The 18,217-nt window shown below is 33.8% G+C and overlaps 1 protein-coding gene across 2 annotated transcripts; it reads right to left on the reverse strand.

Annotated features, from left to right (window-relative positions):
• Positions 1-814: 814 nt before the first annotated feature.
• LOC145759896 (uncharacterized) lies at positions 815-14,176 on the reverse strand. 2 transcript variants are annotated; one of them, XM_082573754.1, is made up of 19 exons: positions 14,152-14,176; positions 13,908-14,037; positions 13,070-13,209; positions 11,980-12,089; positions 10,794-11,093; positions 9,813-10,013; positions 9,160-9,273; positions 8,657-8,719; positions 7,629-7,775; positions 6,970-7,222; positions 6,544-6,675; positions 6,045-6,215; positions 5,324-5,474; positions 4,857-4,996; positions 4,341-4,524; positions 3,451-3,631; positions 3,158-3,372; positions 2,003-2,296; positions 815-1,935 (listed from the first exon to the last, which is right to left on the reverse strand). In XM_082573754.1, exons 4-18 carry the CDS (start codon positions 12,078-12,080, stop codon positions 2,007-2,009), a joined length of 2,643 nt encoding a protein of 880 aa, XP_082429880.1. In that variant the 5' UTR covers positions 12,081-12,089; positions 13,070-13,209; positions 13,908-14,037; positions 14,152-14,176; the 3' UTR covers positions 815-1,935; positions 2,003-2,006. The 2 variants fall into 2 exon arrangements, with proteins under 2 accessions (XP_082429880.1, XP_082429879.1); XM_082573753.1 differs by having other exon boundaries at positions 815-2,296.
• Positions 14,177-18,217: the final 4,041 nt, after the last annotated feature.

The raw sequence follows: 18,217 nt of genomic DNA on the forward strand, positions 1-18,217 counted from the left end.
GGTTGAACCAGAACCTTTTTTTAACCAGTACGCTATACTACCGTATATGCTAACATTATTAATATTACAAAGACATTAAGCTAGCCCACTAGCCCACTTTCAAAGGCCTAATGTAATAAGGGGTCATATCTTACCATACAAGCTAGCCCCTTACAACGTACCAAATTTCCAACTAATTAACCAGCCTTCAACAATAGTTTAATTATTAACTTTCTTAATAGTATGAGGCTTAACATGCAAAATAATAAACAATGAGAATATGTTATTGAATTGACTGTGTTCTAAAAATGGCAATACCATTAAGTAGACTTTATATTAAATTAGAACATCTACAAATATACACATTGAAACTTAGTGGATGATATTTTTTTTGTATATATTTTTATCCTCGATGTGGGAAAGTCAAATGCCCGACTTAAACATAGAGTAACATCAGTTACTCCGACCCAGTCTCAAGTTGCCTGTGGCAGTTTGGGATATTATAGATTATAATTGCCCGATAATTATGCTGCTGATTAAGTGCTGGCTCAGCAGGAGTTCATACCGTTTATATCGCCTTACTCATGGGCGCTACAGCATGAGATCAGTGGGGATTGAACTTTAGAGACTGAGGTAAAAAAAAAATCTAATCATAAAAGTATTGACTCCTAAGGGTGCTCTTATCCGAATATAAATGCAATGATGTATAAAGTATAAGTCTCTAATGTCTAAAACAGGGTTTAAGACCCGTTAAAAATGGTCAAAAATAGCAAACTGAATCTACAGACAACATCTATTTATTAATCAAGTACGTACATCACATAATTATCCCGAAAGTTACATTACACATATACAAAAAATGGTATTGCACGTACACACTACAAAATCTGGTTTCTAGGTTACATACCTAGCGATAAACATAATTACGAGTACATTACACACACAAAAAACATTTTCCGTATATCGACTACATCCTTTATTATGGTATTCTACTGTTAACTAATTGTATATATAAAAATTGGCAAAGTAAAAATAGGTAGGTGTTTTAGGAACCAAAAAATATACTAACTGTCAGAAAATAAAATCGCGCAAAAAAACACAACAACGAACAACGAAAAGTCAATCCACATTTTTACATCAAAAGGTTTACACTATTTTTTTATTTATTTTTTGTATATTTTTTTATCCTCGATGTGGGAAAGTCGAATGCTCAACTTACTCAAGCCTTACTCAAGGGCGCTACAGCATGAGATCAGTGGGGATTGAACCCACGACCTCATGTGTGGTGTAGCAAGTGTTCTTACCACTACACCACGGCTTATATTAACACTTATTCTATGAAATTTATAGAATAATACAGTACGACTGAACAGGAAATTACGCACAGCTTCCATTGGCTCTACATAACAAATAGCGACAATGTTTACAAGGGCACGCGAAAAATACACAATTGGACCATGGTCAATATAATAACGATTAAATTTAGAGCGTCTAACTGCCTTATGGGCGTTAGACTTGTCCTTAAATAAATGGGTTAATTTGTTTGTCCCCTTTATAACCTGTATATATTTAAATATACATAAATACAGTCTCTATGAGTTTTTTCATATCAATAAGTCTTTCGTACGGTGTTTAAACCGCACGGGATGGTAGCGAGTTCGCATTGTTTTGGTTCGCCGGACGAAAGTTATTATTGCGCCTGTGAAAATGGGTTTCTTACGTATTTCTTTTGTTTGTTGAATCAATATCAGTTGATTCTGGTTAATAATGTTCTGTTTTTGGTACCCCAGTGGCCAACGCTGTATTTTATTGTCCAAGGCCACCAACAGGTCATACGGTTTTCTTGTCGTTCGGTGTGAACCGGCATCAAGTCTGGTTTGAGGCTAGGAAAGCCTTGGCATTAGAATTGATGGAGATGTTAAGCGCTTTTTTATATTAATTCATTAATTAAAATTTCTGAATAAAAAATGACAACAACATAAATATATATACAAATACCACATCCAACACTTTGTATATTTACACTTTTAAAGTTTGGTTTCATCTGTTTTGTTCCTTGGATTTGACCTTTCTTGATTGTTATTTTGTTTTTTCGTTCTAGCAAAAATCGATTTGATTCTGGCCCAAGCGTTATCTAGCACATTGGAGTACAAAAGTGGGTTGAGTGAGCTGTTAATCGGAAAGAGAATAATAGCAGAAAACGCATAAGCAGAATCAGAAATGTAAACTCCCAAGATTTTTAAGAAAGCCATAATACAAATAGGAACCCAACAACAAAAATCTGTGAACACCAATCTCATAATCTTCTTTTGCATGACTAAAAATAAATATAAATTTCGTTAGTGAATACTATTTAAATATTGTGTAATAAATGCACAGGATTATTTTTTGTATATATCTTTATTCTTGATGTGAAAAGTCAACTTTAACCGGCTGCGTGGTGTAGTGGTAAGAACACTTGCTACACCACACATGAGGTCGTGGGTTCAATCCTCACTAATCTCATGCTGTAGCGCCCTTGAGTAAGGTGCTATAAACGATATGAACTTCTGCTGAGCCAGCACTCAATCAGCAGTATAATTATCGCTCAATTATAATCTATAATATCCCAAGCTGCCAAAGGCAACTCGAGACTGGGTCAGAGTAACTGATGTTACTCTATGTTTAAGTCGCACATTTGACTTTCCCACATTGAGAATAAAGATATATACAAAAAAAAAAACTTTACAACCTAAACATAGATTAACAAACGTTACTCCAACTCAGTCTCGAGTTGCCTTCGGCGGTTAAAATATTATTGATTATAATTGCCCGATAATTAAGCTGCTGGTTTATTGGCTTAACTGGAATTTATACCGTTTATAGCACCTTACATTTTTTTTGTATATATCTTTATCCTCGATGTGGGAAACTCGAATGCGCGACTTAAACATAGAGTAACATTAGTTACTCCGACCCAGTCTCAAGTTGCCTGTTGCAGTTTGGGGTATTATATAGATTATAATTGGCCGATAATTATGCTGCTGATTAAGTGCTGGCTCAGCAGGAGATCATACCGTTTATAGCGCCTTACTCAAGAGCGCTACAGCATGAGATTAGTGGGGATTGAACCCACGACCTCATGTGTGGTGTAGCAAGTGTTCTTCTCACTACACCACGCTGCCGGTATATTACTTACTTCTTTTTTTTAATTCCCTTTGAGCAATAGCATTATCATTTGTAAGTTGTAGGTTCCTGCTTCCTTGTGAATGTTTGTAAATTACAACATAAGCAACAAAAATGTAAAAAAAGGTTGCAAAGTTGAAAGTCATAACAGCAATGGAAAACTGCCAAGAAAGATCTTGTTTAGTTACAAAAATCTTCGGCATACACACACTTTGAGAGCTATAATATCTAAAAAAAAATTTAATAATAATTATAAATGTTTTTTTTTTCCAGAATTATTACATGTTTTTTTTTTGTAAAACCTACCCAAAATACTTTGATATTTGGTGGGATAAATCTGGAAACCTCTTCATTTGAATGTCTTGTAATTCTGACCATGTTTTTGCAAACTTAATTTGATCAATAATCAAAGGCGATAAGTTTAAATATTCTTCAGTTACATTTGCAGGGTAAATTTCAGTTCGAAGTATAAGAAAGTTTTGATAATCTAAATTAATTACATTAATGTTACAAAAAGTTGATATTTTAACTAAAAAATAAACTTTAAACTAAGTTAGGGTTCACACTGTCAGCTTGGTGTAGTGGTCAGAACAATTTCTTGGGTTCAATTCCCAGTGATCTCATGCTGTAGCGTTCTTAAGAAAGGTGCCATTAACGAAATAAAATCCTGCCGAGCCAGCACTTAATCAGAAGCTTAATAATAAGATAATCTATAATATTCTAAAGTGCCACAAACAACTTAAGACAGGGTCGGGGTAAATGATGTTACTTTATTTTTTATTTATTTTTTTGTATATAAATTTATCCTCGATGAGGGAAAGTCGAATGCGCAACTTAAACATAGAGTAACATCAGTTACTCCGACCCAGTCTCGAGTTGCCTGTGGCAGTTTGGGATATTATAGATTATAATTGGCCGATAATTATACTGCTGATTAAGTGCTGGCTCAGCAGGAGTTTATAGCGCCTTACTCAAGGACGCTACAGCATGAGATCAGTGGGGATTGAACCCACGACCTTATGTGTGGTGTAGCAAGTGTTCTAATCACAACACCACGCTACCGGTTAAAGTTTAGGTCGCACATTCGACCTTTCCATATCGAAGATGAATTTATATACAAAAAAAACATTAGGAATAAATTTGAAAAATTTTATATTTAAAAATAAATAAAAAAACAAAAATGTTTTAAACTTGACCTTTAAAGCCAACTTCAGTTGAGTTAAAGAAAGGACTTTTAGTACGGAAATTAACTTCTGGAGTAAACATGGTTTGAAAGGCATTTGCAAGTGGTATAAATGCAAGCACAGCAGAAAAACACCAAGTCAACAAAACTGCAACAACTACATGTCTTGTTTTAGGAAAATGCAGAGATGCAAAAGGCTAAAAAAATGTTTTTTTCAGTCTGATAATTTAAATTTATTGCCTGCATGGTGTTGTAGTGGTCAGAACACTTGCTACAGTACATGAAGTCTGGGATTCGATCCCCACTGTCCTCATGCTGTAGACGACAGTATGAGCCCCTGCTAAGCCGACACTTAATCAGCAGCTTAATTATCAAGCAATTATTATCTATAATATTAAACTGCCAAAGTCGACTCGAGACTGGGTCAGGGTAACTGACGCTACTCTAGGTTTAGGTAGGTCGAAAGTCGACCTTTCCACATCTAGGATAGAGATATATAAAAAGAACTTAACCTTTTGTTACGATTTACCTTTAAAATACAAAAAAGACGATACGATGTCAATAAAGCCATTGTAACTACTGAAGTCTCGCTTGACAACACAATAAGAGTACCCAAGACAGTACACAAGGTGCTAGATTTCCATATTCGACTATATGCACAATATCGATCTAAAAAATTATAAAACTTGCTTTAAAATAAGTAAAGCTTTATCCTCGATGTGGGAAAGTCCAATGCGCAACTTAAACATAGAGTAACATAAATTACTCCAAACCAGTCTCGAGTTGCCTGTGGCATTTCGGGATATTATAGACTATAATTGTCCAATAATTATACTGCTGATTAAGTGCTAGCTCAGCAGGAGTTCATATCGTTTATAGCGCCTTACTCAAGGGCGCTACAGCATGATATCAGTGGGGATTGAACCCACGAACTCATGTGTGGTGTAGCAAGTGTTCTTACCACTACACCACGATGCCGGTTATTCACCTACATACCTTGATAATACACCCCAACAATGGCGAGACATACTAAATATAATCCCATAAGAAAATCAGCAACTGCCAAGTTTATAACAAATATATCGTTTGCAGATATAGATTTAGATGCTTCATTTCTTATACTTTTTATGATTCCGCCAATTACAGCCTAAATTTTTTTTATATGTATTTATTCTTAATGTGGAAAGGTTTACTTTATGACCTAAACATAGAGTAACATCAGTTACCCAGACCCAGTCTTGAGGTGCCTTTGGCAGTTTGGGATAATATAAATTATAATTGCCTGCTGATTAAGTATTTGGTTACCAGAAGTTCATACTCTTTATAAAGTCCTACTCAAGAGTATGAGAGCAACTGAGATTAAACCCAAGGCCTGTTGTAGTGAAGGCAAGTGTTCTAACCAATGCATTAAGCTGCCGGTTGCACAATGCAGCATTAACATTATGACATATGGCCGGGGTTTGGTGACCATGCCATAACATACTTCAAATCTTTATGTAAACATTAATACTTTTGGCATGTTTTAAATCATTAAATTGATTTTTAAATCATTAAAGTTATTTTTTCCCGTCGCATTGTTGTAATATTAATTGTTTATCGTATTTATTATTTACTTTTATCAATGCGCGAAAAACCAAAAAAAAAATAAAAAAAATGTGGCATTAGGAATAAACAAATCAGTAAAAATTAAAAGGTATTCTTTTTTAAAAGGTTTTACCAAATTTCCACAGATAGCAAAAATTCCCATAAACCAAATTCCAAAATATCTTAAAATATTATTTCCGATAAGATTTTGTGTTGATGAAATGATATCGTGTTGTAAAATGATATCGGGTGGTGTAGGGCATTCATCTGTTCCATCTTTACAGTCAAAAACACCGTTCCCTACCTGTTTAATTACAACTTATTATTTAATCAACATAACTAGAAAAAGTGGGTTTTGAAGACAGATTAGAAGACTGTCGTAAACTACCGGCAGCATGGTATAGTGGTCTGAACGGGGACCAGAAGCTTCGGCCGTGAGAAGCTTCGGCCAGAAGGTTCAGCCTGCAAAAAACGCTGGGGGGTCGGTGACGAAATTGCCGCGTAAAATGTCAGCTTAAGACCATATTTTACTCCACGCTGCCGGTTAAAAAGTTGACCTTTCCACATCGAGAATTAAGATATATATAATCAAAAAAAAGATTTACTCAATAAATTTAAGTTATTAAACTAACTTTTTGTCTTGGTACAAACAATGGAATTTTATTTTCACAATAAAATCTGCCATCATTGGTGCAACTTATTTCATCAGATTGATTAACACAGTTTATTATTCCATCGCAAACTTCTTGTTGACTAATAGACATCTACAAAACGTGGTGTAGTGGTCAGAGCATTTACACAACTACATTTTTTAAGGTCTTAGGTTCAATCCCCAATGCTTTTATGCTGTTGCGCCCTTCTAGTAAGGCACAATAAACCTGATAAACTCCAACTGAGCTAGCACTTAATCAGCAGCAAAATTATCAAATTATATTTTATAATATTCCAAACTGCCATACCAACTTGAGACTGGGTGAGAGTAACGGTAGTTAATCTATGTTAAGGTCGTGAAGTCGACCTTTCCACATCAAATATAATTTATACAAAAAAAAGCTTACCCTTTCATCATTTGTCTGACAAAAAAAACGTTTTCTATCATGGCACAATTTTAAATTTTCATCATCCAATGGAAAATCGTCAACAAAATCTTTATCACCCAAGGAAATCAAACGTTTATTTATAAACTTTATTAATCTATTGCAACAATTTCCTAAACCCAGTTTCTGAAGGTCCACGCAGCAATTAGTTTGATTGAATGTAATTAAAGATATATTACAAGACTTAAAATCATCAAGATGGAGACCATAGAACCTAAAAAAATATTTTTAAAATTTTTATTCTCGATGTGGAAAAGTCGAATGCGCGACTTAAACATAGAGTATCATCAGTAACTCGGACCCAGTCTTAAGTTGCCTGTGGCAGTTTGGGATAATATAGATTATAATTGCCTGATAATTATGCTGCTGATTAAGTACTGGCTCAGCAGGAGTTCATACCGTTTATAGCGCCCTACTCAAGGGTGCTATAGCATAAGATCACTAGGGATCGAACCCACAACCTCATGTGCGATGTAACAAGTGTTCTTACCACTACACCACGCTGCCGATGCACTACACCACACAAGATAAAATCAGATTTTAAAAATATAATATTATTTTTGTACATTATTTATAGAATAAAAAATAAAAGTGTAGTTTTTTAACGACCATAATTTTACCTGAACTCATCATCTATAGGGCACTGATTTAAATGTTGTATATTTCTATAACATTGGGGACTGCATTCGTCAACAGAAAATCTGCAATCTGGAAAACCATCGCAGAATGTACCAATTTCAACGTCACATTTATCGTTACTTTTACACCTACAACCAAATTGTTTTATTTTACCTTTTTTTTTGTATATATCTTTATCCTCGATGTGGGAAAGTCGATTGCGCAACTTAAACATAGAGTAACATAAGTTACTCCGACCCAGTCTCAAGTTGCCTGTGGCAGTTTGGGATATTATAGAGACTATAAATGCCCGGTAATTATGCTGCTGATTAAGTGCTGGCTTAGCAGGGGTTCATACCGTTTATAGCGCCTTACTCAAGGGCGCTACAGCATGAGATCAGTGGGGATTGAACCCACGACCTCATGTGTGGTGTAACAAGTGTTCTTACCGCTACACCACGCTGCCGGTTAAAATTGTTTTATTTTATCTTTTTAATGAATAATTCTTGTTTTCATCTTAAGTTTGACTTTACTAATTTTTTTTAAATATATCTTTATCCTTGATGTGGAAAGGTCGACTTCACAACCTAAACATAGAGTAACATTAGTTACCCCAACCTAGTCATGAATTGCCTTTGGCAGTTTGGGATATTATAGATTATAATTGTCTGATAATTTAGTGCTGGCTTAGCATGAGAACATTGGGGATAGAACCCAGGACCTTATGTAATGTAGTAGTGTTCTAACTAATACACCACCTGCTGTTTTTTTTCTCCCTTTTAATAAAAAATGCGTGGTAAAAACACTTGCCAAACCACCATGAGGTCGTTGGTTCAATCCCCACTGCTTAAGTAAGGCGTTATAAATGGTTTAAACTCCTGCTGAGCCAGCACTTAATCAGCAGCATAGTTACCCAACCTTCCAACATCGAGGATAAAGATATATACAACAAAAAAAAAGAAGAAAAGATTGTTTAAGTCCCAAAATTTACAATTTTTTAAAATTGCTAAACACTTAATAAAAACTCCACCTGCATTTTTGTCCTTGTTTTGAAGCTTCAGTACACAACATCGGAGAATGGCAAAACTGAGGACTAAACATAGCATGAAAAGTAATCAAATTAAAAAAAAAACTAAAAGTTTTGAAACAAATAGATATTATAATGTTTTGTATCTTACATGTGGTCTATACAATCATGTTTTTTGTTTTTATGTAAATTTGTCCTTGATGTGGGAAGGCTGACCTCACAGCTTAGACATAAAGTAACATTAGTTACCCCGTTCCAGTCTTAAGTTGCCTTATACAAGGGCACTACAGCATAAAAGCAGCGGGGATCGAGCCCAGATATAAACTCCTCCTGAGACAACACTTAATTAGTAGCTTAATTATCGGGCAATAATATCCCAAACTGGCAAAACTCAACTCAAGACTGAGTCAGGGCAACGATGTTACTGTATGTTTAGGTCGTGAAGTCGACCTTTCCACATCAGGGATAAAGATATATTAAAAAAATACTGTAAAAAAATAAATTACTTTTCATCCATTTGATTTTCACAATCCACATACCCATTACAGACACTTGTTTTGTTCACACAAGTTGTATTATCACATACGATTTCCCCAGCTTTACAGATGTTGTTTTTTATACTGTAAAAAATAACAAAAATATTAAAATACTTTCTGTCAGGTTTTAAATGCAACATGATGTTCTGGGTTCCCAAATGTTAAAAATTTTGAATTTCTTTTCGTAAAATTGGGTATGCGATATTGCCAGAATATATCCAGCATCATGGGGTTGTGGTAGGAACACTTGCTACACCATTCATTAGGTCGTGGGTTCAATCCCCACTGATCTCATGCTGTAGCGCTTTTGAGTAAGGCGCTATAAACGGTATAAACTCCTGCTGAGCCAGCACTTAATCAGCAGCATAATTACTGGGCAATTATAATCTATATAATATCCCAAACTGCCACAGGCAACTCGAGACTGGGTCGGAGTAACTGATGTTACTCTATGTTTAAGTCGCGCATTTGACTTTCCCACATCAAAAATAATAATATATACAAAAAGAAATATATATATTTATAACAATTGAACATAAATAAGGGTATTAAAGTTTTTTATAGTTTAAAATTTTTTAAACAGAATTCTAAACCTTTTACATAAAATTTTAACTACATAATACCTGGTAGTTGTTGATGCAAACGATGTGATATGTTTGCATAATTCTGTGAACATTTTCGGTTGATTTTGGCAAAGACATTCATCCGATAAATCTGGACAATCGATTTTTCCATCACAAACATTTTTCTTTTTGATTAAAGTGGAATCAAAGCATTTCCAACAAGCAGTTTCGTTTAACACCAAATTTTTTATTTGAACAAAGCTTAAAAATACATACATTAAACAAAAAATATACCGGCAGCGTGGTGTAGTGGTAAGAACACTTGCTACACCACACATGAAGTTGTGTGTTCAATCCCAACTGATCTTATGCTGTAGCACCCTTGAGTAAGGCGCTATAAACGGTATGAACTTCTGCTGAGCCAGCACTTAATCTGCAGTATAATTATCAAGCAATTGTAATCTATAATATTCCAAACTGCCACAGGCAACTCGAGACTGGGTCGAAGTAACTGATGTTACTCTATGTGAAAGTCGCACATTCGACTTTCCAACATCGAGGATAAAAATATATACAAAAAAAAGCAAATAATTTTTACACAGTAAATTGCACAATTTACAATTTGGTAAGAAGCCATTTCTACAATCATTGCAACACAAATTTAAAAAATTATAATTTTTTAAACCATGAGATTGAAAATGTTATTTTTACTTCTTTTTTATATAAAATAATCCTCGATGTGGAAAGGTTAACTTCGCGACCTAAACATAGAGTAACAACAACCCAGTCTTGAGTAGTCTTTGGCAATTTGGGATATTATAGATTATAATTGCCCGATATTCATGCTGCTGATTAAGTGCTGGCTCAGCAGGAGATTCGTTTATAGCGCCTTACTTAAGGGCGCAACAGCAAAAGATCAGTGGGGATCGAACCCAGGACCTCATGTAGTGTAGAAAGTAGTCTAATCACTACACCATGCTGCCAAATAATTGTTATCATTACTGACATGCTAAAAACATAAGTAATAAAAATTATATTTACCTAGTGTTTACATTTTCTTCTTTGTTAAAACACAAATCTTCTCCGTTTTGACAGTCGGCAATAAAATCATACAACAGAATTTGGGGTAAGAAGTATGGGTAATCACTTGAGCATTGAAACCCTCGATCATAGGAACTTATACAACATGTTGGATATTTGTCATTGAATAAATGGTTTCGCGCACAAATTGTTTTGTTTGGGCCGCTCTTACAGAATCTTCCATAAGATCGATATGGACATTCAAAAACTAATTCTGAATGAAGATTTGAATATTCATCAAGGGTTTCATAATCAGAAAACCTGTATTAAAATTAAAAGGGTGTAATACAAATTACCGTTCTAGATTATTGTGCATATTTTTGTACTGAAGGTATGTTTTTTGCTTTTTTTATTCATGAATTTGATTTTGAAATTTTTCCTTTATTAATTTTTTTTTTGTATATATCTTTATCCTCGATATAAGAAGGTCGAATGCGCAACCTAAACATAGAGTAACATCAGTTACTCCGACCCAGTCTCGAGTTGCCTGTGACAGTTTGGGATATTATATATATTAGTTGCCGATAATTATGCTGCTGATTAAGTGCTGGCTCAGCAGGAGTTCGTACCGTTTATAGCGCTTTACTCAAGAGCGCTACAGATTGAGATCAGTGGGAATTTAACCCACAACCCCAAGGTGGTGTAGCAAGTGTTCTTACCCCCACACCACGCTGCCGTGTGCTACACCACGCTGCCCAAATTTCATTAATTCGTGAAAAATTTAAATATAAAAACGTTTTTTTTTGATATATCTTTATCCTCGTCGTGGGAAGTCGAATGCGCAACCTAAACACATAGCAACGTAACATTAGTTATTCTGACCCAGTCTCGAGTTGCCTTTAGCAGTTTGGGATATTATAGATTATAATTTCCCGATAATTATGCTGCTGATTAAGTGCTGGTTCAGCAGTAGTTTATACCGTTTATAGCGTCTTACTCAAGGGCGCTACAGCATAGGAGCAGTGGGAATTTAACCCACAACCCGATGGTGGTGTAGAAAGGGTTCTTACCACTACACCGCGCTGCCCAAATTTCGTTAATGCGTAAAAAATAAATGTAAAAAAGCTAAATATAAAAGCGAATTAAAAATAAAAAATTTTGAGTATAAACTTTTTATAAAATTGAAACTCAACCATTAAATTCATACTTTGAACGGTCAAATTCACTATAATCATAGTCATAATAGTAATCAAATCCATAAACTTTCCATCCAAGTGTCAAAAGAGCAATAACCAAGTAGTAGTTCATTTTTAAAATCTAACATAACAAAAAATTCAAATTTAATTTTAAACCTTATAGTTTAGGTACAATTTTTGTTTTCAAAATAAGCAAGCAACTCTAAAGCAACTTTTTCTAACTCCCTAGACACTTGCACATATTGTCATTATATTTATGTTATGGCTTATTTATGTAATAAATTATACTGTAGGGTTTTCTTAACGTTTTAATTAAATTAATAATATTAATAGTAGGATGGTGGTTTATGGTTTATTGAATTTTGGGTTGTGGTTTGTTAATTGTCTGATTTGGGGTCACCACAGGTTTATCATAGCCTTTATTGCTAAAGTCTATGATAAACCTGACTATTTAATTAATAAATTGTTTAAGATTTAAGACTCCGTTTATCTTGAATTGCACCTAAGCTTTCTGTTTAATTTAACTTGATATTAACAAACTTTTAACTAAGGATTGCGAGTTATATTGTACATACAAATAATATAAAACAAGTACTTGATTACACTAAATGCGCAATACTAAATAAAACTAACATTACACTAAATTAATAATATGAAAATTTAAAATCCTTTTATGTAATGGCTTTTAAAGAGCGTTATTAACACTACCCAACCGTAGTCGGCTTATCATAACAACTTTTTTTTATATAGCCGGCAGCGTGGTGTAGTGGTCAGAACACTTTTTACACTACATGAGGTCGTGGGTTCGATCCCCAGTGATTCCATGCTGTAGCGCCATTTACACCTGCTGAGCTAGCACCTAATCAGCAGCTTAATTATCGGGCAATTTTATTCTATAATATCCCTGGGTTAGGGCAACAAATATTACTCTGTGTTTAAGCTGTAAAGTTAACCTTTCCAAATTAAAAATAAAAAAATACAACAAAATAACCTATTAAATATTTAAAATACAGTTTTGAAATGTAGTTAATTTTGCTTACGAATTTTTTTTAATTTAAACTTTTTTTTTTTTATTCTTGTAAAATTAATTTTTTAGTTTACCCAATTTGTAGATGATCTCTAGTTAGAGGCTGAATCACAGAAAGACCAAAACACCTGACGAGCATTTAAAAATAAACTGAAGGTAATATATCCTTGATTTTTTACAAACTTAACATTTTTTCAACCGTGTTTTTTCTAGTCTAAAAACAAAATTTTTGATTTTTAACTTCGAAAAAAAATGTTTAAAAATTGTTTGTTTTAATTTTAAACTGTTAATTTTTTATATTTATTTATTTTTAATATGGGAAGGTTTACTTCATAACCCAAACATAGAATCTGTAACCGCAAATATTACAGATTTGTTGATTGAAGTGTTATGTTACAGAGTTTTGTAATTTTGTAAGTGATGTATATAGCATGTTAGTATGGTTGACACTGAATCACCAAATGGCTTTAAAACCTTTAAAAAATGTCTGTGGTACTTACAATTTAATTTTTTTAAATATTAGAAAATGATTAACATAAAAAATCAGGTTACTGTATTTTTTGTGTCACGTAGAAAAGTACTTTCTACGTCATAACAAACAGGGCTTCCCTTTTCTTTTTTTTAATTAATTTTAATTTTTTTTTTAAAGTTGTATAACTTAAAAAGTATGTGAAATTATAAAAAGTTAAAATTATTTTTGTGTTCAGTGACACCAACTTTATTAATTTTTGAGGAAAAAAATATCGCTAATATAGGACTTTAAGTGTTAGCACTGCAGGATTTTATAATGTTTATAATGTCTTATTAAAGAGTGCTACATCACAGAATCAGTGGGGATTAAACTTAGGACCCTACATGGTGAAACCAGGTGTTCTAACCACTACACCATGCTGCCAGTTAAATTTTTTTTACCTCAGCCCTTTGCTGTTGAATCTGCATAGCTTTTGCCAAAGTTTCAATTTTGACATTGACATCATCAGTTGATGACATCACAAGAGAATTTAAGGTGAAACAGCAGAATTCAAGAACAGATAAGCACATCCTAAAAAATAAACACCCTTTTTTAAAAATAAAAAAAAAAGTTATTTGGAAAAATTTTTTAAATTTATAAATTTGGTAGTTCTTTTAGATTTTATTAAATGCATAAAACACTCACAATCCATGTTGTTGGTGTTCATTCAATTCAACACTTCGTTCCATTGCACTTTGCTGAGATCGACTTATTGACGGGGTTTCAACTAAAAAAAAATTTATATATTTTTTTATCCTCAATGTGAAAAGGCCGACTTTACAGCATAAACATAAAGTAACAGTTGTTACCCAGACCCAGTCTTAAGTTAACTTTGACAGTTTAGAATACCTTAAATAGAACAGCCTAGTGTTCTAATTATTACACTTATACTGGCATGTATAATAGTCTCAACTTACTTTTAAAGTACCAGATTATTGTTAAAATTTTTGATCAGAATTTTGAAAAATATTAATAAAATAATATTTATTTTTTAAAAATCCACACTTTTTATATTTATTTATCCTCGATGTGGAAAGGTCAACTTCGCGGCATAAAAAAAAGTAATATTTGTTAACCTTATTCAGTCTTAAGTTGGTTTTAGCAGTTTGTAATAATATTAATTACAATACACGCAAAATTGCAAAAATACACGCAAAATTGCAAAAATACTCAAATGTGATACTTTGTATATATATATTTTTTGTATATATCTTTATCCTCAATGTGGAAAGGTCAAATGCGTGACCTTAACATAGAGTAACATCAGTTACCCGACCCAGTCTCGAGTTGCCTGTGGCAGTTGAGATATCAAAGATTATAATTGCCCGGTAATTACACTGCTGGTTAAGTGCTTGCTTAGCAGGAGTTCATATAGTTTATAGCGCCTTACTGAAGGGCGTTACAGCATGAGATCACAGGGGGTCAAACCCTGGACCTCATGTAGTGTAGGAAGAGTTCTGACCACTACACCACGCTGCCTGTTCATAAATTGATTACTATGGGCAAATTATATAAAATCTACATTTAATGAAGCTTAGTGGACAATATATAAATGTATATCATATATAAAGGCTTAATAAATAATTAAAACTGCCATTTGTTGTGCGCAGGTAATTTATCACATGCATATATAGTTTTACGGTTCTACAATTTTAAAAAAATCCTTAAGTAAATTTAGTCCAAAATTTATACCTTGTCATCATCAGTCGTCATATCACCATTGTCATCGTAAGAATAACCGACACCTTCCGGAGATTCTAAGTATAACACATTTGCAATCTTGTTCCAACTGTATGGGTTAGCGAATAGTGTTTTTCCATCACTATTTACCTAACAAAAAATTAAAAATTTTAAAGTTGTTTTTTCATGTATTTTTTTATCCTCGATGTGGAAAGGTCAACTTAACGGCCTAAACATAGAGTAACATTTGTTACTCCGACCCAGTCTCAAGTTGACTTTGGCAGTTTGGGATTCTATTGACTATAATTGCCTAATAAAAAAAACTGTTGTTTAAATATTGAATAGGCAAACGTTCATACTGTTTATATCATGTTACTTAAGAATGCTACAGCTTAAAAGCAGTAAGAATCGAACCCAACACCTAATGTAGTAAGTATACAAATACAGAAGCAGGAACGGACAACAACGTCGACAATGTCGACCCTTAAATTTTAGTAGAATATTAGCGCGCACTTTATTTAGCTTAATATTACGAGTTTACAAATCTCATTCTGCCGACTTACCAACAAACTAGTGCCAAATAAGGTAACCTTTTTTGTTGCCATATAACAAAGCATTTGTTGTCGAATAACATAAAATTTTTAATAACCAAATAACTCATAAAATAACACCGGTAGCATACTGTAGTAGTAAGAACACTTGCTACACCACTCATGAGGTCGTGGGTTCAATCCCCACTGCTCTCATGCTGTAGCGCCCTTGAGTAAGGCGCTATAAACGATATGAACTCTTGCTAAACCAGCACTTTATCAGCAGCATAATTATCGGGCAAATATAATCTATAATATCACAAACTTCCACAGGCAACTTGAGACTAGGTCGGAGTAACTGATGTTAATCTATGTTTAAGTCGCGCATTCAACTTTTCCACATCAAGGATAAATATACATACAAAAAAAAGCCTTTTTTAGTCTGATTAACGAAGTTGCTGGTGGTACAACGTCAATATTTTTTGCGCATTGCATTTATATTATTAACTACATGGTCGTTGTTTGTTCGTCTTGTTAAAAATAACCAGTGCTATAACAGAAAACTATGTGGTAGGGAAAACAAATCGTAAAACTAGGGTAGACAACACACGAAAATTTGCGCGCTATAATGTCCACCCTGTTTTTGGAACCTAGATTGCCTACATTTTTTTTAATTTTTTAATTTTATACAACAATTTTTACATGTAATGGGCCATTTTCTGAAAGAAATCCATCCAGTGAGCTACAACCTGGCCCTCCATTCAGCCATAACACCACAGGATCATTTGCAGGATTGCTTTGAGATTCAACAAACCTAAAAAATACAAAAAAAACATATATAAGTGTTTTTTTTTATTCTTATTGTAAGAAGATCGACTTAACTGCTTAAATATTAAAATTGCTTTAACTTAACCTTAATGATAATATATGGATATTGTTATAGTGAGGTTCCGAGTTTGATCCCCACTGCTTTCATGTTGTTGTGCAATTAAATAAAGCACTATAAATAGTATAAACACCTGCTGAGCCAAAAATAATTAAGCAATTATAGTCAATAATATCCCAACCGTTACCCTGACCCAGTTCTAAGTTGCGTTTGGCAGTTTGGGATAATATAAATAATAATTTCCGCTAATTAAGCTGCTGATTAGGTATTGGCTCAGCAGAAGTTGAAAGCGCCTTAGCCAAGGGCACTACCTACAGCATAAGAGCAGTGGAGATCAAACCCAAAACCTTAAGTAGTAAAACAAAGTGTTTTAACTACTACACTATGCTGGCGATCTAAAATGCTAAATTCTACTGGTATATAAAAACATTTGGAAATTAGTTATTAAAACGACAGCGTGGTGTAGTGGTAAGAACACTTGCTACACCACACATGAGGTCTTTGGTTTAATCCCCACTGATCCCATGCTGTAGTGCCCTTGATTAGATGCTATAAACGATATAAACTCCTGCTGAGCCAGCACTTAATCAGCAGTATAATTATTGGGCAATTATAATCTATAATATCCCAATCTGCCACAGGCAACTCAAAACTGGGTCGGAGTAACTGATGTTACTCGAGGATAAAGATATATACAAAAAAAACATGATTAACTACCAGTAATGAAAATGCTTAGAAGATGTAGCATCAAGATAACCGGAATATTGTTTAAAACTTGTCATAGTTGACAAGCCCGGTAAACTCTTCACTTCATCTTCGGCAGGAGCTCCAAAAGTTAAAGTAATTACCAAACTTAAGATTAATAAACGTAACATGATTTTAGAAAACAAACTGAATAAATCTTAAAAATATGTCATTAAATATATCATTAAAAATATATTATTTTATTAAAGTATATTATTAGGTTATTAAAATAATATTAGTATTAAAATACAATAATTCCTATTAAAAATACAGATAATAAGAGCATTATGGTCTAATGGTTTTAAATCAACTGATCACTTTATGTTGTTTTGAAATATATACATATATCCTTGATGTGGAAAGGTCGAATGCGCTACCTAAACATAGAGTAACATCAGTTACTCCGACCTAGTCTTAAATTGCCTTTAGCAGTTTGGGATATTGTATAGATTATAATTGCCTGATAATTATGCTGCTGATTAAGTGCCGGCTTTGCAAGAGTTAATACCGTTTATAGTGCCCTACTTACGGGCGCTATAGCATAAGAGCAGTGGGGATTGAACCCACAATCCCATGTGGTGTAGCAAGTGTTCTTACCACTACACCACACTGCCGTCCAGTCTGGAAAGTAGGGCAGCGAGCACGCACAGGATTTTATTCGTTGAAAAAAATGCACGCCTGAAATTGGCGTTTTGCACGCCTGACTTTAAAAGTAAATGCAAAATTAAGGTAAACACGCTAACATAAATCACGCGTGCACGCCTAGACCGAAAATTTTAATATGCATGCACGCGCACTCACGCCAATTTTTACGCTTGCACGCACAAGATCTCGTCGAAAACTGCCCTACTTTCCAGACTAGCTGCCGATG

This window comes from Corella eumyota, chromosome 7, assembly GCF_963082875.1.
Source record: "Corella eumyota chromosome 7, kaCorEumy4.1, whole genome shotgun sequence".
NCBI classification, from domain to species: domain Eukaryota; kingdom Metazoa; phylum Chordata; class Ascidiacea; order Phlebobranchia; family Corellidae; genus Corella; species Corella eumyota.